Consider the following 26,542-nt stretch of genomic DNA (forward strand, 5'->3'; position numbering starts at 1 on the left):
GAGGAAAAATGTGGGACTGCATTTAAGCATGAACTTTTCTTTTATGCAATATTTGTGTATGTTCATCTTTAATTTACCAAAACCTTCTAAATCACAGAATCAGACCCTGTATCCATTATACAATATCATGTCCGTTATGCATTTTCTCATATTATTTGCACTCTTTGATGTTTTCAAGAAGGAAACATGAGACGCAGCCAGTTGTGCTTCCCTAATTCTCAAAGAGCAGAAATCCCACAAGTCATGCCAGCATCTCTCATCCTCCAAGGAGCTGAGATTTGTGATGATGTGCTAAGAATAGTTTGTGTAACAAGGAGAGGTTATTCTCTTGAGCAGAGAGAGAGAGAGAGAGGATTAACCTACTTAAACATGGGCCAGTGAACACCTGACTTGCCAAGATGACACAGAGCTGTGCAGGCAGATGAAGGGGCTTCCTCTTGCTATGCCACACAGCCCACTCTCTACTGACATAATGTTTTATTAATGGCCAAAAAAGCAACAGCGATCCTCAGATGACTCCAGGAGACGTGAACATTACCACCATGAATTAGCAATGTCTCGGTTAGTGATAGGAGCCATTGTGAGGCAGAATTAATGGGAGGTGAATGAACAGTCCTCTGAATAATACACATGGGCAAGCAAGCCGTATTTTTTACGAAGGTGTCGAGGAAGTGCACCGGAACCTCAGGGTGGGTTGTGTTAAAGAGCACATTAGTGGTTTTAGCTAATGACGTTTCCAGTGATCTGGAGAGACTTCTCAGTGCTGGATCAGAAAATCATACTGTCTGTCTCAGTTTTGGCAGCTACACCTTTTGGATTTTTTTACAGCATCACCCTGAAGACTGTTTAAGTACTAGCATTTAGCACTACACCTCCCTTGAGGTCTTCTATCAGGGTGGGCATCCTAATTCTAAGGGTGGTGAAAATAAATGGGTTATACTTGTATGATATCATGTTGTCAGTTGATCAGGTGACAAAAATGTGGAAAAAAACCATGAGAACAAAACAGTGTGGAATCGCAGACCTTCAAATTTAGGTGTGATATTTGAACTTATATACAATCAAAATGTGCTATTCCTCAATTGAAGCATTTACATTAGCAGTGTCAATTGTTGATTGACGCTTATTTTTGCCTGTGTTTGGGCTGCTAGAGGTTCAGAATATTTCAGAAGTCCTTAAAAAAAAAAAAACTTTAGCAGCAGAGAGTGAAAGACTCTTGTTGTAGTGAGTCATTGTGTACAGCAAACAGTTTGCTTGCCCTTCAGACATTCAACAGTATATTGTTTGTCATTCAAATGACTGTTAAAGTCGATTACAGGAGCAGATATGAATTTGCATATGCCTCGTAGCCAATACAAATTTGTAATATCATGGGAATATGTTACATCCAGTTTCTCTCAGTCTGATCTCAACAAAAGAGTTACTGTGACTGCAGCTATGTACTGTATCTCTATTCATTAAAGGTCCAGTGTGTAGTTTTTTGGAGGATATATTATATTGTGTTTGACAGAAACACAATATAATATACATAACAATAGGGCTTTTCACACTTGAAATCGTTAACCCAAGGTTATTCTTAACCGCAGCTAAACAGAATCCTGGGTTATCTGTTTCACGTTTCACACTGCTTAATTTACCAGGGGTTAAGAGATAACCCTGGGTATTCATAACCTAATGTTTCACACAGTACTTCACTAAACCCTGGGTTAACATTCTTATTTGCATATTTGCGGTGTCAACAGTCATGATTGGATAAATACTGCAGCGTCAAACTGACTGAATAAAAATAGTCCAAGGTCCCTTTAAATAACCGAATACCTTGTTGTTCCGCATCCGGGAAAAAATGACACCTCGCAAATCCTATGGCTGTTTTAAGCCTCCTTAGCGGACGATCACACAAAACATGCCTTTTATGTTTGGTTGACTCTTTGAAAAGATCAGGGCTTTTTTATGTTGCTAGGTAACCACCGAAACAGCTGTCCTGTTAGTCAAGGATTATAGCGTGAGCGCTCTAGTTGCTGTTATCTGTCATATTATCAGAAACTTAGAAAAGGTACTAGTGTTGTCAAAAATATCGATATTTCGATAAGTATCGATACTGAAGAATCTGAAACGGTTCCAATACCCATGTCTCACGTATCGATATCAGCTGCGCGTTCCCGCTCTTTCTCTTTTCCGACAGTGAGTTAACGCACACTGCACGTGAACGCATAACAACAGAGCCCCGCCTCCTCTCACAGACTCGACTCGTCTTGCAGCAGTTAAATCGTGTTTATGTTAGAAAAGATGGCCAGTCTCAGTAACACATCTGGCGTGGTGCACGCTCGTTACGCTTCCCGTGTTTACCATAGCGATCCATGTATGTGCGCTGATCAATAATTTCATCCACTCGTTTCATTCGCCCTGGTTATATGTTGTTTATGTTCTTACAGAGTCTCCGCAACAGTTCTCATGTTTAATGCACGCGTTTCTGTCTTTATGTGCGCTCATCAATGATTTCATCCACTCGTCTCGTTCGCTCCGGTTAATTTGATGTTTGAAGTAATGCTGGTGTGAGTAAAGTCTCCGCAACAGTTCTCGCGTGTGATACACATTTGCACTCCAGTGTTTACCATAGCGCTCTATGTGTGTGCTCATCAATGATTTCATCCACTCATCTCATTCGCTCTGGTTAAACGTTGTTAATGTTAGAAAGATGTCCAGTGCGGAGTCTCTGCAACACTTCTTGCGTTTAAGTTTGCGTTTCTGTCTATATGTGCGCTGATCAATGATTACAGTATGGGCCTATGTGAATAAAAGCAAATTAGCCAAATAAAAATGTAGGCTATTAACTAACATTAACGAACAATGAATGAGCAATACATTTGTTCAAGTATTTATTAATCTCATGTTAGTTAGTTGTTAGTTAAAAAATACAACTATTTATGTAAGCTCCCCTGTTGAAAAATCCAGTATATGCTGGGTAAGGTATGTTTTGATCGATGCTGGTTTGATCTTAAACCAGCTAAGAACCATCTTAAATCAGCATATGACCATCTTAAACCAGCACATGAACAGTTTAAACCAGCACAAACCAGCATCAAAACATACCAAACCAGCATAGGCTGTTTTTTTCAACAGGGTCTGGTCCATTAATACTGACAATTACAACTTTGATTTTAAATAGTAAATGTATTCGTAAAATTAACATTAGATTAACAATTAATAAAGAATGTAAAAATATATACCTCATTGTCTAGTCTTGTTCAATTTAACTTCAAATAAAAATTAAAAAGGCCTATATTGCTATTGCTTATTAGGGCCTTATTGCTATGGCAGTTTATTCCCCGTGGTATCGAAAATGGTATCGAATATCGATATTTTTTTAGGTATTGAATCGAAGTTAGAAATTCCAGTATCGTGACAACACTAAAAGGTACAAGCAAAGGGTGCTTGCCGGTTAACCCGCATCAGCCAACACAGTTTTTTTTTCAACTGCAGGCGCTCAGAGCGCTCCGCCAAAAAAGCGAGGCGCAGCAGGTGTCAAGAACGCGAGGTATAAGCGCACAAAACGCTCCCTGCCAACTGAAAACAATTCAAAAGAGGCGTGTCTAACAGCAAAAGACGAGTTCTGTCTGATCAGGCCCTAAGACGTTACTTACTCAAATAAACAAAAAACTCAAAGGATTGTTTACACACAGCGCACATAGTTTCTGTGACTGTGCACAGCTTGTGAAATGAGGTAAGTGCTGTTCAGTTTTCCATTGGGTGTCCGTTGCTAAGCGTCTGGTCGTATCATTCTACCCACGCTTTGTTTCACACTGCACACGTTGGCACTGCAATACGGGGTTAACCCTGCAAAAGCGGTGCTAACCCTGCTTCGGAGCAGGGTTTCATAACCCCGGGTAAAATGCGGGGATAACCTAATCCTATGTGTTTATTTTAAACTGGTAGGACAATCTGACAGGGTATTTTGCATTTTAAAATCATCCAACCTGTTTATTTTGTCGATGTGGTTTAGATTATATACATTTTTGCGCTGCGGTAGGAAAATCTGATAAGGTAGGCCAATTCGACGTAACACCAGTCTCCTTTCGTACCTGAGGACAATGGCCTTTCTCACTACAGCGCTTCTCCGCCCTCCTCCGCTGGCCTTCCTGCGTTGTCTTTGGTCGATATTAACCAACGTTTCATTTCGACAAATAAAAATATCCTAAACTTAAAGCCTGAAAAAAAATCTGCGTGCACATATGGGAATGGTTAACGTGGTGCTGTAAATTGACTTGCGGCACCTAACCTAATGCGGTTGCTAATGTGACGTAGTCACCTCAGGGATCACGATCGAAGGGGAGGAAATTCCAAAGGCTGATGGCTTTTTATTTGCATGGTTTTATTTTTAACTTAACTAATATTTTTGTGTTTTGTTACACTTATTGATTAAATACGGTATTCCAAATAATGAAAAAAATGATTTCTGGAAATCATCTTGCGACCCCCACCCTCGCGGCCTTGCGCCCCCCGGGGTCCCGACCCCTACTTTGGGAACCCCTGCTCTAAGCAACAGTTATGATTAGAGGATAAAGAAAAGAGGATGCTTATGGCACGTTTCCAAGTCATCATTTGTCATTCTAAACAGCGCAAAATACCGCACCGTGGATGTTATACCGAGGTATTATAACACAGTGAGATTTTGATATTGTTACATCCCCCTACTCATATTTGTTTGCAATGCGATCTGCAGCCCGCAGCACAGGGCTCGTTTCGTAAATACGTTAGCTCCTTCGGCAAAGAAGCGAAATTGTGACGACATCTTAGTCCTCTGTCAGCCACCGTAGTGCTTCGAAAGGGAGGGGTGGAGTGAGCTGTTGGTTGCAGTTCACAACCTCATCGCTAGATGCCGCTAAATTTCAAACAGTGGACCTTTAACTCTATAATATTCTACATATTCACTGTCCTTTACTCCTGCAATTTTGGCCACAACACCTTAGCCCTAATTCCATACAAGAAAAACACGCTGTCTCCATCCTGATAATGGTTTCCATGGTGCTTTTGCACATTCTCATAAGGACCAGATGGCACGGTGGATGTATAGACCACTTATCGAAAGACTGCTAACATGCAAACTCCTATAATGTTTAATAGATTATGTTATCTACTTACATTAAAATTGAATTTCCAGTATTTATCTAAAGAAGAATAAATTTGTCGTGGGCTTGGAGGGCAACACTTACACGCTGATGTCCTATACAACAAAACAGCGTGAAAGACATAAAAGATTCTCTGTTTTAGCCCAGCACGAAGGAGCACTGCCAGAACTGATAATCCGTCCCTGAGCGTTAAAGGGAGAATTCCCCAGTGAATAATGCTGCAGTTAGTGCTTCATTTACATGGGCACAGAATAAATCCCCTGCACAGAGACGTGCAGTCATATTCTGCACTGCAGCAAAAGCCATCCAACTGTAAACCAGATTCACAGTTTATGCCTGATGTGGAGCTTAAAGTATTGTACAAAAAGTACATATATAAGTACAAAACTAGACGTAAACCTGTTGAAGTGAGCTATTTTATGTGTGGGTTGGTGTGAAAACATAATAACGTCACGGTTGTATGCTTTTAGAAGTCAAACTTATCTCTAAATGTGTCAGTGGAATAGCTCTGTGAATGACACTTATATTTCCTAGTCATCTCTGTGTGAAGTACTAGATATAAAGATCTCACTTTTCTCACCATTTGCAGTGTAATTTGCTTCATTGTTTGCCACTTTAGGCTGAAAGATCAGAAGGGCATAACTGCTGAATTTTTGTATAAATGAATCATGTTTATTTTCAACAGGGTGTCATAATTCTGGGGGCTTTTTTGTACCTGCAACTCCAAAAAGGTATCCCACCATAGAGATCTATTGATTGCTCTGTTCTGTATTTGCTGTCAGATAAAACATTTGCGAATCGTTCAGCATACAAATAGCATTCTGGACGTAATTTATGACTCATTTTGTTTGTTTTTTGTCAAGTTGGCACAGGTTTGGCATCTGTGTGCTTTGTTAGCTTTACGCTAGTTTGTTTTCACATACATCTCTCCCTCATTCGCACGGGGTGGCCTCTGCACAGTAGTCATGGGAACAACGATAAATTGTTCTAGTGACCTATTTCATGGCGGAACCTGATCCGCAGCCATTGATTTGTGGCCAGATGGGAAATCAGGATTTGCGCTACTTTTTGTTGACTTGAAATTCCTGGTGCATGAGATCTATGGGATTGTATAGTCCGACATGTCTCTGCTGACCAGATTTTCATGTTTACAGATTTATGTTTTTCATTTAGTAGGGAGAAGATTCTCATACATTACATTGTTTCTTCCTCATAAATGCGCAGATGAAAATTTAAATATTCTATGAAAAGCAATCCCATATCCATTTGACGGGTATTATTGCTTCTGGTGTGTGCATTTTAATTTAATTCCTTCCAAGTATGCTATCTATTTAAAACGTACAGCATTTTGTCACATCCATAATGCATGCATATTTCCCTAATCTTACATAAAAAAAGTTGTGTATAGACTGATATTTTCTGATGTCTGGACTTTTATCAGAAGGGGTGAAGTAAAATATAATATATTGGTAATGAATGCATTCTGTGAGAATTAAATTAATATAAATAACCAGATTGCTTAATAAGATATACAGTAATTAACGTTAAAATATAAAGAATGTGAAATTAGTGATTTCACAATAACATAATTAATACGTTTTCTTAATATTTTGATTATTTGCTGTATGTACCATATTTTGAATACAGTCACAACAGAACAGGTTTTTGTCATGCCTACTTCAATACTTAAGTCCACAAGTATGTACATGTAATAGGCACAATATAAGCCTTACATAGGGTCATCCTGAAGTTTATTTAGTGATAATGATCGACTGTACATTGTATAACTGTCCACATGTGTGCTCACCTTGGATGTATGTGTGTGACTAGTGCTTGTGCAATATATATTAACAAGATGCGCCACTGCCATTACAATGAATGGAGAGGAATGCAACGCTCAATATGGCTGCTCTAGTGAAGAAGCCCCGCCTTCCAGCGGAACGATCCAATCGTCAATTGATAAAGACTGACCCCCAGATTCTCTAGTCTGGGGCGGAGCTTATGTGAGGCACTTGCCGGCCTGTGCGCATGCGCAGTAGCTGATGTGACCTCGAAAAAGGTGATTTTTAACGCAATTTAAGCTTAAACCGAAGTTATAGTATAGTCCATATCAGGTTTAATCATTGATCGGAAATATGCTATTTATTTGTTATTTTTGCCAGCGATTTGAGAAATATCTGCCTTCCACCATTCAAAGGGATAGGACTGTTGACTTGCTATGACGTAAATAACTGCCCAGAGGAGTTGCAAACATGGCCGCCGAGAGGTATGACTTCCGTAAACGGACTTTGGCTTGTGTCATTATCCGTCAGAAGCTCTGTAGCGGATGCTGATAACTGAACAGTGGCTGCTTAGTGTTAGTCAGCAGAATAATTGTCCTGCTGGTTTTTGCTGAGGTTTTGTGCTGTGTGTTTGTCATTCGAGAAATGTCCAAGCTGATTTCAGCTGGAAAAGCACATGCAGCAGCTCTGGCGGAGAGTCTGTCCTTATGCTGAGTTCACCAGACGTACTCCTAGGAACGCTTCAGGGCTGACCGGCACCTCTTCCTTTACTTCCTGGCACAGATCCAATGCTTAAAATATACTGTGTTTGACAACAGCGTTGTTGAAGGTTATTTTTGTTTTTGCTTAAATTTGTGAGTGTAGGTATTTGTGGATTAACTGTCGAAGTGAAATTTGACACACAACTGTACAAAGTACCAGAGTATTTTTGTAGGCCAACCTGGAAGTTAGCGTCGCACTGATTCCCTCGAACGAAAGCCCGTATACGTTTTTCCCATAGACTTTTGGAAGATCCCAAAAATAAGATCTGTGATTAACAAAGGTTTATGATGTTTACACGTTTTGTCTATCAAGATAATCTTTACAAATGAACACAACATACTTTGGAAGCCTAAATACAATCGCCAGAATTTAAAAGCTAACATGATGCTCTAGACAGACACTCGATTTCAACGTCACTTTTTCAAACTTTATTAAAAACGTGTTCCCTGGTAAGTAATTACTATGTGAATGAATCTCCATCCACGTTTTTAGAAATTTGTGCACATGTTGCATTACTTGTAAGAATAATATGCGCGATGACGTCTAATGTCCTCGCCAAAGGAAGTAGTCGCTTTTAGCAACTTTTTAACAACCGTCATTTTTAAGTCACAATAAAGCTTTAAAAAATCATGAGCGGGTTATAACTCTTGTGTTTTATGTAGGGATGTCAATTTAGACAAATTCCCATAATCGATTTTCATTTACATTAATGATCAATTAATCGATTGCTCGTTAACATTAATACTGAAATATTCCTCTGCAGTGGCATATAGGCATGACAGCGTCTGCGTCTGATTTGTTATTATAAGTGTGTTATTTTCTTTCTAAATGTGCATAGGACACAGCGCATGGACACTATCGGCAGTATTACAGAGAATCTGTAGAATTCGAAAAAGGGCATTTTAACTCACAAATGTCCATAACGTGTTACAACCTTTAGCGGTCCTGAAGTTGAGACTTGTGTCTCACACTGAGGCATAATTTGCTGGTGGGACGAGTGGGACATGTCGCCACCACTTTTTGCCAAGTCAATTGTGTCCCGAGCACTTATTTGAATAAAACTAAGCTTCTGGAACAAACATGCTGTGAACGCGCCACTTGCGCATCCATTGTCCAAGCACAAAAAATGTGTAACCCAATAAAGAAGTGTAATTTTTAATTATTCCCACCGAGTTATTGTATAAATATTTTTGTTATTAAAGTATTGTTTTCCATTGAAATAAATAACATCATTATTTTTAGTGCATGAGCAGAAGCTAAAATAACAGTTAAATGATGTGCTAAACCATTTCGAATAAAATAACTTATAAGCTGTCCACATGCGATCAATGCAAACCTAAAAACCCTGATTGTACTGTACACTTTAGGAATGCCGGTGAGGATTTAATAAACTTGTGACAACATACGTTACCGATACCACACATTATAAAAGAAAATATATTTGCATTTTGCATCTATAGCGCTTATTTTGATCTGCAGCTTTAGATCTTTTTTCTTTGACTAAAACAAATGCATAAAATGTTTCTTCATTATTATTCTTAACGAAAAACTCAACAATCATAAAATAGCCTAGTATCATTACAAACGCATTTATGGTAAACTTTTACTAACAAAGGCTGGATAGATGTATCCAAAGGAAAAACAACATTTTCTTTTGATACCAATAGTTATTCATTCATTATTTACTTTTAATTAAGTAACAACAAAAAATAGTACACTGACAAACTTGCTTATATAAAACAGAATGTATATTAACAAAACGAATAAGACTGATAACAATGTACCTGTTTTGTAACGTAAATAAATTCAAAGATCTTCGGATTATCCCCTTACTTCAACACAGTTTGTGGTTTATTATTATTTTAAATGAAAATGCAACAATAAAACAAGGACAACGCTACTTATATTAAACGAAGAAATAAAACTTTTATTAATAAGAGTTCTCCTCCGCCTTGACCTGTCAATCATCGCGCCTCAACGGCTGACAGACGTGCGCCTCGCAAACTCTTGCGTCCATTGTTCAAATGAACTTTCTTTTTATTTCTATAAAAGAAAAATGCAAAACTAAGGTGTGTCGGTAGCCAAGTAATGTAATAAGTGGATAGCCATTGCGTTTTTCCATGAGTCTGCTGTATGTGTTATGCGCATAAGCCGCACACACGTGCATGACTTTGAACATGATCACCATTAAGTTATTTCGAGTAAACTGTTATCGACAATTAATCGATCGTCGATTAATCATGAACATCCCCAGTTTTATATCATAAAACGTAACAATATTCAGAGGTTTTGTTAACCACAGACCGTTTCAGGCGATTAACCAAAAACCTATAAAAAAAACCCATCGACTTTGGGGTGATGGAACTGGGAGTCCTCCGTGTTTTGCACACAAAAACATGTCATCTCTGCGGTACTCCTTTGTAAATATGTTTTTTTTTGGTGAGTGAAGTATAGTTGCTAGTATACCGATTCTTAGCTGAACCTGACTTATTCATATCTTTGGGTCTTTTGTGATGTTCCTTTCCCAGAATCGCAAATGGGCTCTATGCATGCGTGACTTCCGCGTTTCACGGTCAGAAGTGGCGTTCTACCGTATTTGAATGGTATAACGAAATGTTAACTTATGAAAGTATCATTTCAAATACGGTAGAACAGCACTTCTATATACCACTTAGGGGTGTAACAATACATCGATATGGATCGATGTATCGATTCATTTTCTAACGATACGATGTATCGATGCCACACGTAAAATATCGATATGAGGTACCTTTATTTTGACACTCTCTTGTGCAAGGTCTCGCTTTCCCGGAGCAGGGATCACCTTTTAGCATCTAACTTACTACTCTGCGAAGGGAGAAGCCAAAGCCACTAGATGTTAAGCCTACAAAAAGCATAACAGCCCTGGCTTCAGCGGAACGCAGGAAAGGAGTCCAGATATAGTTTTCCATCTCTCTAAGAGTATCTTTGGAGAAGCATGTTTGATATGAAACAGACGATATGTACACGAGAACGGCTTTATTGGGCAATATGCTGTATTAAAATATGTTTAGAAACGGGTCTGAAGTTACAACACACAAAACTACGTGATGACATCATGAATATGTTAATTAGCCTATGACGCCATTCAGCCCCACTGTTCTATAAAATCCTAGCAGAAACACTATAGTTTATTGTTCTAAATGTCCCATTTGGACAGAGTGTGTGCAGTTTTCAAAGAGTTTAATTAAACGATCATCTTACATATTTTGGTTTCATTCGTGAGTTATTAAAAATGTAACTGCATGTGTAAGCTAGGCAAGTAATATCAAAATTTCAATTAGATTAATCGAATCACAACAATTTCCGAGGTATCAGCAAATATCGAATCGCTGGCGGAGAATATAGATACGGCATCGTATCGTGATGACCTGTCCGATTTACACCCCAATTACTGCTGTGTGCCGCAATGTACAGCATCTTCAAAATTTAACTATTCTCATTTTCCATTTCTCTCTGCTTTAAGTCTCCCCAACCGGAAACTACCTAGGGTTCTGACCGTGAAACGCGGAAGTCACGTATGCATAGAGCCCATTATGTGGTTTAGAGGGGAAATGTAAATTGATATCCCGTATCTGAATGAAATGCCGACACATCACTCACTATTGTCTGTCTGACAAATTCATTGAGTTTTCTGGATTTTTTGAAGTATTTAACAGAGCGTTTCTTTAACATCCCTCAGGAATATCCGCCTGGTTCTTTGCCTGTTTTTTTATGTGGTTTATTCATCAGATGCGGACAGAACATAGTGAGGGTTCTGAAATCCTTACAACCAAAGGCATACCTAACATCCAGATTCTGTTTTGAATGGTCTGCCGCCATGGATACGCACCAAACAGACCATAATTTTCACTGTGACCTGTTATTTTCTTATCTGGAGCCACAGATTCAATCAGTGCCAGTTGTGAAGTGGTGCTTTCCAGGCCTGTGGGTGTTCCTTAAAGTGTTGACTTCATGTAATGTTTCCCCTTGCGTCTTTCAAATTTTCTTGTTCGTTTGCACCTTATTGTTCCATAATTATTATAATAAAAACAGACTGAAGTTGGATCACCCTTGGCCTGACACATTGGCTTCTGACACATAAACTCCTTGAAACTTTGGCCTAAGCCCTGTTCCTTGTAACCTTCCCTCAAGTGCGCTGGCTTTGGCTTGGCAAAGACTTTATAGGAGTGAGGGGTTCGTGTTTTTGTGGCTGATAGCTGGTGCAGGTCTCTCCTGACCTAAATGCGCACATGGCAGTATGTTGAGGTCTTTTTGGCGGGCTGTGGAGAATGTTCTCTTTCCTTGCTTGGCAGGCATATGTTGGTCTTGATTCTCAATTGGCTGCCTTGATAAAGTCCACTATTGATCTGGTTGTTCTAAGTGTGAATCTTATGGACTGCGGTTTGATGGGAAGTAAAAAGTGTGTTTTGCAGCACTGTGATTTTACAGGTTTATTTTCCTCCTTTAATTTGGTGTCTAATACAGACCTGAAAGAGAATTTTCATTAGTAAAGTAAAGGAATGTTTTGTTGTATGTACTTTTTGCAACAAAGGGATGGTTTACTCAAAATGTAGATTATGTCATCATGTATTCGCGTGGACCCTGTATGATTGAGATATATATCACAGGGCTCTAGAGTGCGACCAATTTGGTCGCACATGCAACCTTATTTCTCAATGGTGCGAATAAAAAAAATCTTGCCGTTCGAGGGAGAAAAAAGTCTCCGCAACTCTGAAAGTCTCCCTGTGATTCAACAACAGACACACATTAGGCCCATATCGTGGTCTAAACCAATCAGAGATAGTGAAGGGCGGACCCCCCTCTGATTGGCCGTGGTCCAGATTTTCCTGTACGTGTGTGTACCAGAGGTCGCGTTAACCGAAATTTCTCTTTTTTTTTTTGCCAGTGACGGAAAAATCTGAAGGCCGTCCATCCGTCCGTCATTACAATGAGGGCAATTTGTAACTCACCGTTTCCCTTCATTAGAGCGTGATATGCTCGCGAAGGGACGTGCGTGTTTTCACCCGTCATTGTTACTGAATAGTAGGGATGTAACGATTCACTCAGCTCACGATGCGATGCGATTCACGATTCTGATCTCACGGTGCGATTTATTCACGATTTACTCACGATTTATTTTTACAAAATGAGTTGAAACAAATTAGAAATGAACAACTTTCCTTGCATTATTTCTTAAATGCTTCACGTTTCTTTGTATAATAAAATTATGTTTTATTTCAAATAACAAAACTAAACTGCAATTTTATAGCAAATTAATAATAGAAAAAGTCTCTTTAATATAAACAAACTAATACTGTCTGTGCTTTTCTTGGATTTCTTTTGCATTTAATAAATATCAGCAATGCCACGTTTAGGTTTGCAGTGAACATGGCGGCCCCTGCTGTTCAAAAAAAGGAATGCCACCTAACCCTCGATGTGACATCTCCACACCTTATAATAAACCGATATTCTCAACCGGCTCACGGTGAATCTTACATCCCTACTGAATAGACATATGTGAGCATTGGGAAAACCCGTCGGATGTCGCGCTGGGACCTATCAAGTAAACACACATAACATGAAGAATGAAGGAGTATCAATGCACATTTCCCGCCAGTCCTGTGTAAACTACGGCATTAGACATGTGCCGATATTCGGTAATGCGATTAACCTCGGTGATGGATTCGCGCGATGTTGTTATCGCGGGCACTTTCAAATACCGCGAAAATATATCGATTTTTGGGGGGGAACGTGTATTTGTTTATTTTTCATCAACCGGATAAAAGTACACCGCGTGTATGCTGCGTAGGATTGCGCACTCTAATCTAAACAATCCCATTCCCCATGTGGAGATGCCTACGTGCGCGCGCGTGTGTGCGTGTGCGCTGCTGAGCAAAAGACGCGTGCGCACTCTGATGTAAACAGTACCACACGGAGAGGAAGCATTGCGGAAGGAGGAACGCTGCCGACGATTTATCCCCCTTCTAAAAGGGTGAAGTCTGAGGTTTGGAAATATTTTGGGTTAAAAGTAAGCCGAGTAATGAAATTTGACAATGTGGCAGAATAATTATTTTAATTATACGTTGATGGAACGCAATAAAGTCATACACTGTCACAAAGTGCGAGTATATTTGCTGTTTATAAATGTTTAGCTTGCTATAATAGTTAACACACTGGCTTGGCTTGTTATTCAAACAATAATAATAATAATAATATGAATTGTAGTACTAGCGTTGTACAGACATAAGTATATTTAAAAGCAGTTAACAAAAGTTGTTCTTTTGCAGTTTGCACTTTATTCTGTTTGAATAAACTCACTTTATACATCATTACTGTGTGTTGTTTTATTTATATTTATTTGTATTTAAATGTTTGAGATTCTCTTTATTATTTAAAATAAAGTTGTTATCAAAGAGAAAACACTGAATTTGGTTTATATTTCAACCTGCATTTCTCATAGAATTGAATACTGCGATAATACTGCTTACCGCCACGAAACCTTAATCAATTAATCGCAGCATGGAAATTTGATACCGGCACATGCCTATACGGCATGCAAAGTTTTTTCATACAATGTTTTCGTGAGATGACAGAGTTCCCCGTCTGCAGCACCGGGAGTTATCTGATCGCAAAACATACAAGGGATGATCAAAAGTCCAGACACTATGCACATGATAAACAATGTAAAACTTGCTTCACTGCTTATTAGTTGTTGTCCGTAATGTTTGCTAGTTTCCTCGTGTAGTGATAACAACAGAGCTCTCGTTCTTTAAGTGTGCCCGCACCATTTTCCTTACTTTCGTTTTATTCAAACGGTTTTGTACAGTATTTTTATAGACTTCAACACTAGGAAATGTTTTTTTTATCAAATTGTTATTAGAGTAAGTCTTTTACCACTGTAAAGTGACTTTTACTTGTGATACTGGACTGTTGTGCTTTTATTTTTATCACTTAACTTTATACCCGTTTTCCTCCAAATTCCGTTCCTGAAAATCCTAGCGCTTCAGCTGACCTCAGCCATAACTTTTGTTACATACACAAGGTATGAGCAAAATAAAAACTGATTTGGAAAGGGCTTGAATATGGTATCAAAAACTGTAATATATAAATTTGCACCATGTGTTAGGTTTTCCCAGATCGAATCACATATGAACATAAACATTAAATATATAGATGAATATAAACAACAACGGCTTTATTGGGCATTCAGTTCCGAGACGCAAGTACAACGTGATGACGTCACGAACATACTAATTACCACCTAAAGCCACCTTGCACCATAGTGACGGGTAATAATAGATTATGACGGATTTTTACGAGCCTGTCAGTCAAAATGACGGACAATAAAAAAGTCTAGCGCAACCTCTGGTGTGTACGTGTGAAAATGCGTGTGCTGCAGTCAGACAGAGCGAGGTGAGGAGCCTATAGGCCCGTCAGTTAAACAGAGTGGATGTAGAGCGGATGATGAGAGAAGATGAAAAGAACGATTGACAACTTTTTCGTGAATAATGTGAGAAGGCCTGATCCGTCCGAAAATCATAAGCAATGCTCTGACACGGAGCCATCAACCTCCCAGGTTATGTCAAGCCCTGGTCCATTTATCTTGAGATGTTTTAAGTTTAAATTTCAGTTCAGTGAAGCGCTTTAAGCACCAACACTTTTTCAGTAAGTTACCTTTCTTGTAGAATTGTGCTTCAAATAAAGAACTTTATGTTGACCAGATTGTTAGTTAATCATTTACAAGTCAATTTTGCCTATATGGACAGCGATTTAAAAAAAAAAGTGAACTGGTAAAACTGCGGTGTTAAATGCAATGCGGTCGAAAATTTGGGTGCACCTAACTTTTGTGCTGGTGCACCTAAGAAAAAAAGTTAGGCGCACCAGTGCAACCAGTGCAAAAGTTAGTCTAGAGCCCTGTATCAGGGTGATTCTCACGAAATCTTGGTTTCAAGATGTCAAACATGAAAACACTTGCATCAACAAATTTCCTTTTGATTCATTTAAAACAAGGTATGACATGTTTAAAAGCATTCATTTCAAAACTTTTACTGACAGTTTAACAAAATTTTGATTTTTTTAAAATAAAAAAAAGCCTTTAAAATTCTCATTACCGTAACTATTTAACCAACAACTGTCTATGCCATAGCATGTTTTGCTATAAAAGAAGCCATGACGCCTAAGCAAGTTTTTATTAATCATACATAATAAGACCTTATTAATAAATTATATTTTATACAAAAATGATACATATACTGTATACGGAAAACTACATGTATACACAGTGTGATGAGAATATTAAGCTTTTGACTAGAGAAATGTAAAGTAATCTGTTAACCTGTTAGCCATTTTAAAGGTACTGGTACAGTAGATGTGTTTCTTCACATAAGATCAAACTTAATGGAAATGTATTTGTGTGTGTCCTTAAAAATGTTACGGAGGATGAGAATATCAGTCATGGACACTTCTTTTTTCCACTATTTCTTCATTTTTATTATACATGAATATTCTGTCAATGATTTTTTTGTCATTTGAAAACATCTAGTAAAACATCCAATTGTTTTTTTTCCGAATGTTTTAATTTTACTCTTTTTAAATTACGACACATAATGCACTCCGACAAATCGGGACACGTTACGGCAATGAGAATTTCAGCAGAAAAGCAATGAAATGGAAAAATTATTCATTGCTATGTTAAAATTATGCTTTGTGCAAGTACACAAAAAAAAAAGAAAAAAGGGGCAGTCGTGGCCTAATGGTTAGAGAGTCGGACTTGTGACCAGAAGGTTGCCAGTTCGATTCGCAGGGCCGGCGGGTAGCAACTGAGGTGCCCTTGAGCAAGGCACCTTACCCCTACTTGCTCCCCGGGCGCTGCAGTGATAGCTGCCCACTGCTCCGGGTGTACTTGTGTTCACCACTTGCTGTGCGTGTGTTCACTACTCTCTGGATGGGTTAAATGCAGAGGTCACATTTCGGGTATGGGTCACCATATCTGACTAATAGGTCACTTCACTTCACTCACTCACAATTATGTTTATTATGATCATTTTTTGTATTACCGAGTTATCTATTTTAAAATTAAAATCTTTACTGCCAAGATGTTTCGGTGTTTTTGTGAGGTTGACCTGGCATTACATACCAGTCTCATGCTAGCATGTCTCATTATTGTGGTTACTATCAGATGTGTGGTAGCTGCATATTTCACATGTTTACAGTATTAGCGGTGCTGCCTTTCCCTTATAATTTCCATAAGTGCATCAATTAAGCTATTTTCATTTTTATTGAGCTGTTATTGTCTTTGATAATTGACAGTGAGCTGTAGATGATGTCCATTAAATATGACCTTGTAAAGTTCGTCTATAGGACGGGAATTGTTTGAAACTTCAGTCTAGTATAGACTGGAATATAATGCAAGCCACACCCCTCAAAGGCCAGTGCTATTTATCAGCAGATGACCTGTTTCCTGTCAGGGTTTCCGTGGAAAGCATGTTTGCATTCACATTTCTTGTTCCTTTTTTAAAATTAGAGTGATGAATGTACATCTGATTACATTCTTGGACAGGGGTCTTCAATATGGTGTCCACCAATTATTGTTTGCTTTCCTAATTATGGTAATTTAAACATTAAAACGCTAAATACTAAAAACGTTTTGTTTTTGTTAACGTAAAGTATGTAACTCTCAGTTTTATTCAGAATGTATTGGGGTCATCTCTCTATCTTCCAAAAACATTTTAGTCAGATCTAGATCCTTGTCCTGTGATATTAGGACAAAAGTGTTTCATTTTGAGGCAGGTGTCGTGAAAGTTGAAGGATTTGCTATTAGATTGTGGCCTCAGGTTCCATCTTCCTCATTAATATCAACATTGAAGGGCTTCTTTGAGGACACCAGCATTATATTTAATACATTTGTGGATGTTTATTTGAGAGCGTGTGTTTTTTTGATGATGGTTAGAACCCATATTTATTACCTACCAGCACAAAGCACAAAAATCCTTTACAAATTACAAAGACATGCTGTCTTCTGTTCTCCAAATATACTTTTGCATAGAAAACTAATAAATGATTAGAATACAAATTTGACAACACATTTTTTCAAGTTTTCCTCCAAGACAACAAGTTAATTGCGTAGACTCATGACTTGCATGTTTTCCCTTGGTCTGTATGTGGTTTCTCTCTTTTAAAAACCAGGAACAAATACATATAAGGTCAGCTGGCGTAATGGAGGAAATGATTTGTTTACGTCCTCTTGTTTACTGTCGTGCATCAAATTATTTTAAGGAGAATCCATGAGCTGAGAGCTGCGAGGGCGTGTCCTGTTTGCTAGGTTCTCCCAGTGGATTCGATTTTTTGACATTTTTAAACAATTGACGATTATATAAATAACGTGATAAGCCTTCTTTAAGACTGATGTGTGGTTGAGGGGTTCTTCCTGCTCTCGTGCTGCGGTTGCTAGGAAACTGCACGTCAAGGGTCCAGCGCTGCTATGTCAAGTCGTTACACTTTGCTACACATTTCTTCCCTGTGTTGAGTTATTTCCAATTGATAAAGGAAATTTGAGGTATATGAATGCATTTTTTCCTTTTTTTATGTCCAACAGGCAAAAATGTAAACCTTAAATGTTATCACTAGCCTATAAAAGGCCTCGAAACCAACACGTGTAAAAAATATTTCATTGAGTCTTTGGTTTATAGTATATTGAGTGTAAGAGACCGGTCCGTTACACCAGTCTTAAAGAGAACATTTCAGTCAGTTTGTCCTTCGCTTGGCCTGTCCGAGTGTAGAAAAAGGTCTCCAAGGCTCTGCGGTGTCTGTGTTGTCACGGTTACAGTGTGATTGTGGATTTCCCAGTGTTTATTCCCCTAGAGGTGTGGAAAGCGACATCATTCCTGTGGAATTCAAAGATTGATGTAGTCAGTCATCATGAATCATACATGAATCACAAACTTATTTGAGCTTTTTTATATTCATCCTTTTTTCTCTTTCTGTCTGGTTTTCCAGGCTTTGGACCAAGACCGAACAGCTTTACAGAAAGTCAAGAAATCCGTCAAAGCTATCTACAACTCCGGTCAAGGTAAGTTTTGACCCAGATTAAATGCTATCTGTTCTGCAACAGTAGGGTTCAGGAAATACAATCCTTTTTTCAGAAGAGAAAGGGATTTTTGGCTAAATAAATAAGAACTACACCCGGCATGATTCTGAACCATCAATCAGAGAAGTCATTGTTACTATGGAAACAAGAATTGATGTAATCTCCACAGCCGTTGGTTTCTCTCAAAAGGTTGTAATGGTTTGTGTTTGACAGCCGTTTATCCTGGTTGTCCGGTGATATAAGAAAATGATTGGTGTCGAACATGCCTTTCATGGTGTCTTCTGACATTTTGCTCGTGACATTGGAATCTTTATTAGACATGTGACATTTTCACTGAATTCTTGAATGGACACTGTTAGTCTTCTTTCCGTCTCCTCTAGTTGATTCAGGAAAGCAAGCTTACATGCCCTCTGGGGCAAATGAGCATCCAAGGTCAGAAAATGCACCACTCTTATCCTTAATAATCCTCCAGACTATGTACTAACATTGTGTCGGTGGTTTTTGGTTTCCCTTTGCCGCCAAAGGCCAGCTGCTGTTGGATGAGAGCTTTATAGCATCTAGACCTGATCACAGATAGGCCGTGGTTTGAAGGATAGCTTCTAAGGTTTCAGAGAGGCAGTATAATATTACGTCTAATGCTCGACAACACATTTAGGATAGGTTTGGCCATAGCTAAGCAAATAATTAAAACTACGGTTTGTTCAAAACTTTTTTGGCTAAAAATAAACAAAATGCAGTTAGTGGGCATTATGTAAATCGCATTACTGCGCTCCAAAGGTAAGCTTATAATAATGATTAAAAACTTGAATTGGCTGGTACGATTTTGAATATGTCAATTTAACTTCAATTTCAACATACGTAAAGTACATAAAATATCCTGCTTCAAACAGAGATGGCGATAGTGAGGCACAAGTTACAAATTGTAGCTTTAATGTGCACAACGCTTATTACAAGTTAAAAATATATAGCAAATAACTGTTTCCAACTACTCCTGAAGATCCCATGTTTATACTTTCAATAAGCCATTGAACCAAATCTAACTTTGGACAATGGACGTCTTTATATTTTGCTCACATTTATTAATAAATATGTATTAGAAACGTTGCATAGTTGTACTTGGAATGTAAACTCAACTGAAGCTTTACTTTGAGCAGAATTTAAGAAGGCTTGACAAAAAATGACACACAACACATGCTCAGGAGATTGACTACAAAATATTTCCACAAAAGAGGATCGATAAATAATTGTAGTCAATGTTTTCGTATACTTAAAACAACCCATATTCACTGATAAAAGTTTAGTGTCTTGTTCATTTTTGTATCATACACTTCACACTTTGATGGTTTAATCCAACAAGAGATTACATGCAAAATATGCAAATATTGCTGCCAGTACTGGAATTCAGACTATTTCCTGTAGACCATTGATTACATTGTTTTCTGACACAGCCACAGATGTACACAGGCTCAGGGTCGGTGCAAGAGTTATTTACTTAATGCCGATATAGAATATTGATATGAATTGATTGTATAACCACATGTGGTGATTTTAAGCAATGTCGTTTGTGGGACCTCTTGCAAGCTGCGGTGCTCGATCAGACGTATTGGCTGACCTCCGTGTGACCTCAGTATTCCTTAGAGAGCACTTGTCCTCTGTGTCTCTTCAGCAATGCAGAGACATCTCCCTCGTGAGTCAGCAAACTGCAGTAGAAACTAGAAACCTCACCTGCTCTGTATGGGAATGAAGGCTGAATGTGGCCGCTCTGAGTCCTGCTGTTGGGGAAGATTGTCGCGTCTTGTGCTATGTGCTGCAGGGAGGATTTAAAGCAGTTCCTGCTGTGCTATCGACTCTCTGCTGTGTGCCTCGCAGGAGGCCACAGTGTCATGATCTTGCTGCTTAATCACATGTGACTGTGTAGTAAGCACTTTAATCAGCTCCAGGTGATTCATACCACAGCGCCTGACACACAGCACAGGCCTTTTGTTCCCAGGTGAATTCTTTTGTGGATTTTGCTTACAGTCCTCTTTGGATCTGTTTGACAGGGTTCTCTGCATGGTCAAATTCTCTTCATGTACAAAAATGTCAAGGTGATTTAAAATAATAGGAGATCTCAGCCAACTGAAATGTGTCTGTATTGCTACTTTATTATTATATACAGCCACAAAAAATAATAAGAGACCATTTCAAAATCTGTTTTTCTGATTTTCGAATTTACTATTTATAGATATAAATTTAAATACAAAGATATAAAGATTTAAATACAATCCATCCTCGGTATCAAGAAGACATCTGGGTACTTTCATGCCTTTTCTGTACTTGTTTTCTTGAGTATTGGAACAAGACTTTGACGGTTGATGATGATGTAGAGCGAGAACACGAGGACGCAAGGTCGCTGAAGAGCACATATTGGGAAACAGCCTTTACTGTAAGGGGTGATTCACATTTCGCGGTTAAAACCGCGCGGAAAACGCATCTCGGTGCGGTGCCGACGCGCCTAGAAAAATGTGCGTTGTGATCGCTTCGCTCCCTATTTGCGCGTGCCTGCCTACATTTAAAATAACGATCTTGCACGCGCAAAGACACGAGATGTGAATCGCCCCCTACAGTGTAGTTCAGTGTGGTACAATTAACTCTTTTTATTCTTGATACATTCTGCTCTTAAATATTGCAATTATTTAAAGTAAAAGTTTGCAAGATTTGTGAGATAATTTGGATTTTTTAAAGAGTTGAACATTTGATGAAATTAGTCACAAAATTGAAAGGAAAATCGAAACATTGAGAAAATCGCCTTTTGTTGTCCATCAGAGGCGCTGTAGCAGGCCATCGCTAAGAAGAAACGGGTTTGTTTTAATGCTCTCTATTGGCTAACTGCTGTATTGACGTTGTGTGAACCCGAAAGCAGAAATTCCAAGCTTTACATAGATGCCAAACTTGAGTGGGTCATTCCCAAAGAGTGGGCAGCAGCGAGTGTAGTTTGTAGGCGCGTTTCTGGTCATTTTCGTTCGCAATTTTTCTGCATTCAATTACGAAAGGTTTTGATATATTTACGGTAGGAAGCTTACAAAATAACTTCATGGAACATGATCTTTACTTAATATCCTTATGATTTTAGGCATAAAAGAAACATCTGTAATTTTGACCCATACAATGTATCGTTGGCTATTGCTACAAATATAGCCGTGCTACTTATAATAATAATAATAATAATAATAATTTGTTACATTTATAAAGCGCTTTTCTGGACACTCAAAGCGCTTTTGCAAGGAAGGGGGAATCTCCTCAACCACCACCAATGTGCAGCATCCACCTGGATGATGCGACGGCATCATTGCGCCAGAACGCCCACCACACACCAGCTTATTGGTGGAGAGGAGACAGAGTTTTTTACTTATGACTAGTTTTGTGTTCCAGGGTCACAAATCTGAATCTAGTCTGCATCTAAATCCTTATCCAGCAATTACAAATGACTGAAAAGGTTCAGGAAAATTCATGCAATGAATTGGAAATGAACAGAACGTGGGAATCCTAGTTGAATCCTAGCTAGCGTGACATGGTACAATCTGTTTAACCTTTCTGACAGTGGGTGACACACAGTTAGACATGAGCTCAAAAGACATAAACACAGATTTTTGCTAGTGTAATATCCTGAATGAGCAGCTCTAACATGCTGTCGACTCTCTTGAGTTCAGAAAGACGCAGTAAACTCTCCCAGCTGGTTGTTTAGTGAAGGTGATGACACCCTGTGTCAGGGCACCGGATCTCAAACACGACAAACGACCTTATAATGACTCTGCTGTGGGCCGGGGGCTTTGGGTCAGAGGTGCAGGGACAGCCGTGTTAATCCCAGAGGCCGGTGATACAGCGGTGTTCTAATGAGCTGGAGATTAGTTTACACACTGTTCATGCATCATTTTAATATTACAAACAACTTTTCATGCCTCTGATGTAGCATGAGACTTTACAGTTTGTGAAAAGACCCTGCGGTCTTCATGCCGTGACTGTCTCAGTGGGATTGAAACGTAAACTCTTTCGTGTATTGGAAAAGCCATTACTGGTTTATTTAGCATCCTGTGGATGGGGATTCACACAGGATGCTGTCCTAATTGAGGAATGAGGAGGGAATTCGTGAGACAGGGAATTCTGTGTTTAAGCACAGGTGCATTACTATGAATTTGGCATGATTTTTTATCATCATTTATGTGTAATGTCTCTTCTTCTGTCCCACAGAGCATGTGCAGAATGAAGAGAACTACGGTCAGGCGTTGGACAAGTTTGGCAGCAACTTTATCAGCCGAGATAACTCTGATCTGGGAACAGCCTTCATCAAGTTCTCAGGCCTCATCAAAGAACTGGCCGCTCTGCTCAAGAACCTGGTGAGGAATAAGAGACTATAACAACATTCCTCTTCACGCTCCAGATTGTTTTTAAAGGTGTAGGTTTTCTTTTAAGTCTGTTACGGTTTTATTTGAAACATTTAAGAAACTAGAACCTTTTCGGTTACGGAATGCTTCACTTTATCACTTGACCTTAATAAAGATATCATAATGAAGATTTATAAATTGAGCTTTGTTTTAATTCATGGTTATAATTCAGTTTAACATCATTTTATTTTCATCTGTGTAAAAGAACATAGAGTAACCTGCAGTTTGATGTTTTAAACAGAGGTCGCGACAGAGAGGCAAAAGAGATTTAAATGCAAACTCTGTCATCATTTGTTCACCCTAGCGTCGTTCAAAACATGTGTTTGACTCTTTCTTCTGTGGAACACAAAAGAAGATATTTTAAGAAATGTCTGTTTTTTGTCCATACAATGGAAGTCAATGGGGGTCAGTGTTGTCCGGTTACCAGCATTCTTCAAAATATCATCTTTTGTGTTCTACAGAGGAAAGAAAGTCATACGGGTTTGGAATGACATGAGCGCGAGTAAGTGATGAAAGAATTTTCAATTATTTACAACGGTGAATGTCTATGAATAGTATCTATTGCTTCCAGTTTGTAAACATGTTTATTTGAATATATTTACACTGGAAATTTACCAGACAAGCGGGCGGCACAGCGTAATAACTTAAAGTAATAATAAACATGCGCTATGAACAAACATGAAGTGAATGTTTGTGTAAGGCCAGTGGTCGGATTATAGATGTTTTTATTATAGATGTGATTATTAGTTGAGTGTCCAGCTGTGTGTGAGTGTTTCTCCTGTCTCTTCAGCTTCAGAGCCTCAGTCACAATGTCATCTTCACCCTGGACTCTCTGCTGAAAGGAGATCTGAAAGGAGTGAAGGGGGTAAGATTGAAAACCCTGCCGTCGGACCGCACTAATTGGAAAGGCCCCTCTCTGAAGAGCACACAGATTTACTGCCTCATACCCGCCTTAAATGACTCTCCTTGGATCCAAAAACATACACCGTAAATCTCGCCGGAGTTAAATTACAGGGCCCTTTTTTGCCGACGTCCTTTAGGACAGAACACTGTTAGCGCTACATAACGGTGTGGGAGTGTTTCTAAATGTTTACCGGCTGACTGCGGTAAAGAGCTCAGGCGTCAGACGGGCCGCTCCTGTCAGCCTGTTGTTGATCTCAAACATATAGCGATGGTGAGAATTACGTAAAGTGTAGGGCCGTCTGACGTGCCTGCTTGTTTTTGAAAGGGCCGTCTGATTGTTTTCACATTATCGTGACCCGGGCTAAGAGCCTTTGCAGCATCAGCTAAATTTCTGAGTGGAAGTGATGAGGCTTCACTTTTTTGTTCACTAGACTGAAAATACATGCCAACCGGCCCCCACTCGATTGCTCTTATTTCTCAAACGCCGTGCATCTCTCTCTGTCTTTCATTCTCTTACTTAGAGGAAATGTAACATTCTCTGATGCCCTTATTGACAGCGGCAAAGGCAGCTGAAGGGAATAAGTGACGTCCCTGGAGGACATTATCAGCACTCTCTAAAATCTTTCCTGAGCAGGAACAGATGCTTCATAAAGCATTAACAAGCACCCACGCTAATGCTCCTGTATGTGTAACCAGGACTCGCTCAGGACTCATAAATTGTTTGAGGAAATGAGGACAAAACACAGAACAAGGGGGTTTTGTATTTAGTTGCATCAGCATTACAGAGAAACACAGTTTGATATACATTTTTAAGACAAAAACTGTGCAAACATGTTGGCACTGTAGGAACATAGTTTTGAACAGTGTTGGGTAAGTTACTCTGAAAAAGTAATTAATTACTAGTTACTAATTACACATTCAATAGTGTAATTAGATTTCTGCACAAATTACTCTCTACAAAAAGCATTTAAATACTTATTACTAATTACTTTCTATATCCTATATCAACCTTGATGAGTTAAGTGAGTCAAGGATAGACATAAAATGACTCTCAATTCATTCAAATAAATCATATAAAACTACATAAAGTACAATTATTAACTGACTTGTATAACAAATGTGAGAAAGATACATTAATGCATGCATTTTAAAGTTAGATTTTGAATTTTAATGTCAATTCCACTATTGTATACATTACACAGTATTTAATTCAGTTACATCAGAAGTAACGGTAATTTAATTACAGAACAAACAAGAGTAATCCCTTACTTTACTTTTTTAAGGGAAAAGTAATTAAATTACAGTAACTAATTACTTAGTAACTAGTTACACCCAACACTGGTTTTGAATTATTTTTAGTGATAGTCTGACATTGGGTCGATATTTGGATTTTTTAATTATCGGCATCTGCAATTTTTTCTGTTCACCCACTTATGCGTTATACACATTATAAAAAGGCCACTCGGATGTAAAGCCAGACATATAAAAAGCCAGACAATAGCAAAGTGACCACAGTAAAATAGGTCATGTGAGGTGGATGAGATACAAATATTGTATAGTAAGTACTGATAATACATTTAAATTCCCATATATTTTATTCATATTTAGCCACATTTAGCTGCCCGAAATTAAAGGGATACTTCACCCAAAAATGAAAATTCTGTCATCATTTACTCACCTTTGAGTTGTTCCAAATCTGTATAAATGTCTTTGTTCTGATGAACACAGAGAAAGATATTTGGAAGAATGCTTATAACCAGACAGATTCTGCCCCCCATTGACTCCCATAGTAGGAAAAACAGCAAACAGTTCTGGGGCACTTTTGACTACCATTGTATTTTTTCCTACTGTGGTAGTCAATGGGGGCAAAATCTGTCGGGTTAAAAGCATTCTCTGTGTTCATCAGAACAAAGACATGTATACAGATTTGGAACAACTCGAAGGTGAGTAAATGATAGAATTTTCATTTTTGGGTGAACTATCACTTTAATGTAATGTCTTTCATGGTTCCAAGTCTACTCACTAGCCATGTAATACACAATAATTGTTCATTTAGTTAATTAACTCTTATTGCTTTTGTGTTATATCAGCCTCTTATCGGCCAATCGGCAACAGTGCTTTTTAGTAGTATTGGTATCAACATCAGCCATTAAAAACTCAGATCAATCGACCACTATTTATTTAGAATTTTGTTTAGTTACAACAAAATGCCTTGTTTGTATGTATATCTGTGTTATTCCCTTGCTTTGAGATTACTATTATTTTAAAATGTGGTAAAATATTAATACACTACCGGTCAAAAGTTTTCGAACACTTGTGTAAAATGTTTCATTTAAAGGCGTATGCTTAAATGTATGAAATAAGTTTTATAGACAAAATAAATAATTGTGCAAATATAAACGTTTTTCATTATAAACTAATATAATTTTTTAAAATAAAAAA

At 38.4% G+C, this 26,542-nt stretch overlaps 1 protein-coding gene across 4 annotated transcripts in view; it reads left to right on the plus strand.

Annotated features, from left to right (window-relative positions):
• Positions 1 to 26,542, plus strand: part of asap1a (ArfGAP with SH3 domain, ankyrin repeat and PH domain 1a) — a 50,782-nt gene that overhangs the window by 2,509 nt on the left and 21,731 nt on the right. For all 4 annotated transcript variants that reach the window (XM_057333907.1, XM_057333909.1, XM_057333908.1 and 1 more), the window contains 3 exons: positions 18,686 to 18,758; positions 23,004 to 23,149; positions 23,988 to 24,062. In XM_057333907.1, coding sequence (XP_057189890.1) covers positions 18,686 to 18,758; positions 23,004 to 23,149; positions 23,988 to 24,062 — 294 coding nt within the window. The remainder of the gene's footprint in view (positions 1 to 18,685; positions 18,759 to 23,003; positions 23,150 to 23,987; positions 24,063 to 26,542) is intronic.

The sequence above is a fragment of the Triplophysa rosa genome, linkage group LG5 (genome assembly GCF_024868665.1).
Source record: "Triplophysa rosa linkage group LG5, Trosa_1v2, whole genome shotgun sequence".
Classification (NCBI taxonomy): domain Eukaryota; kingdom Metazoa; phylum Chordata; class Actinopteri; order Cypriniformes; family Nemacheilidae; genus Triplophysa; species Triplophysa rosa.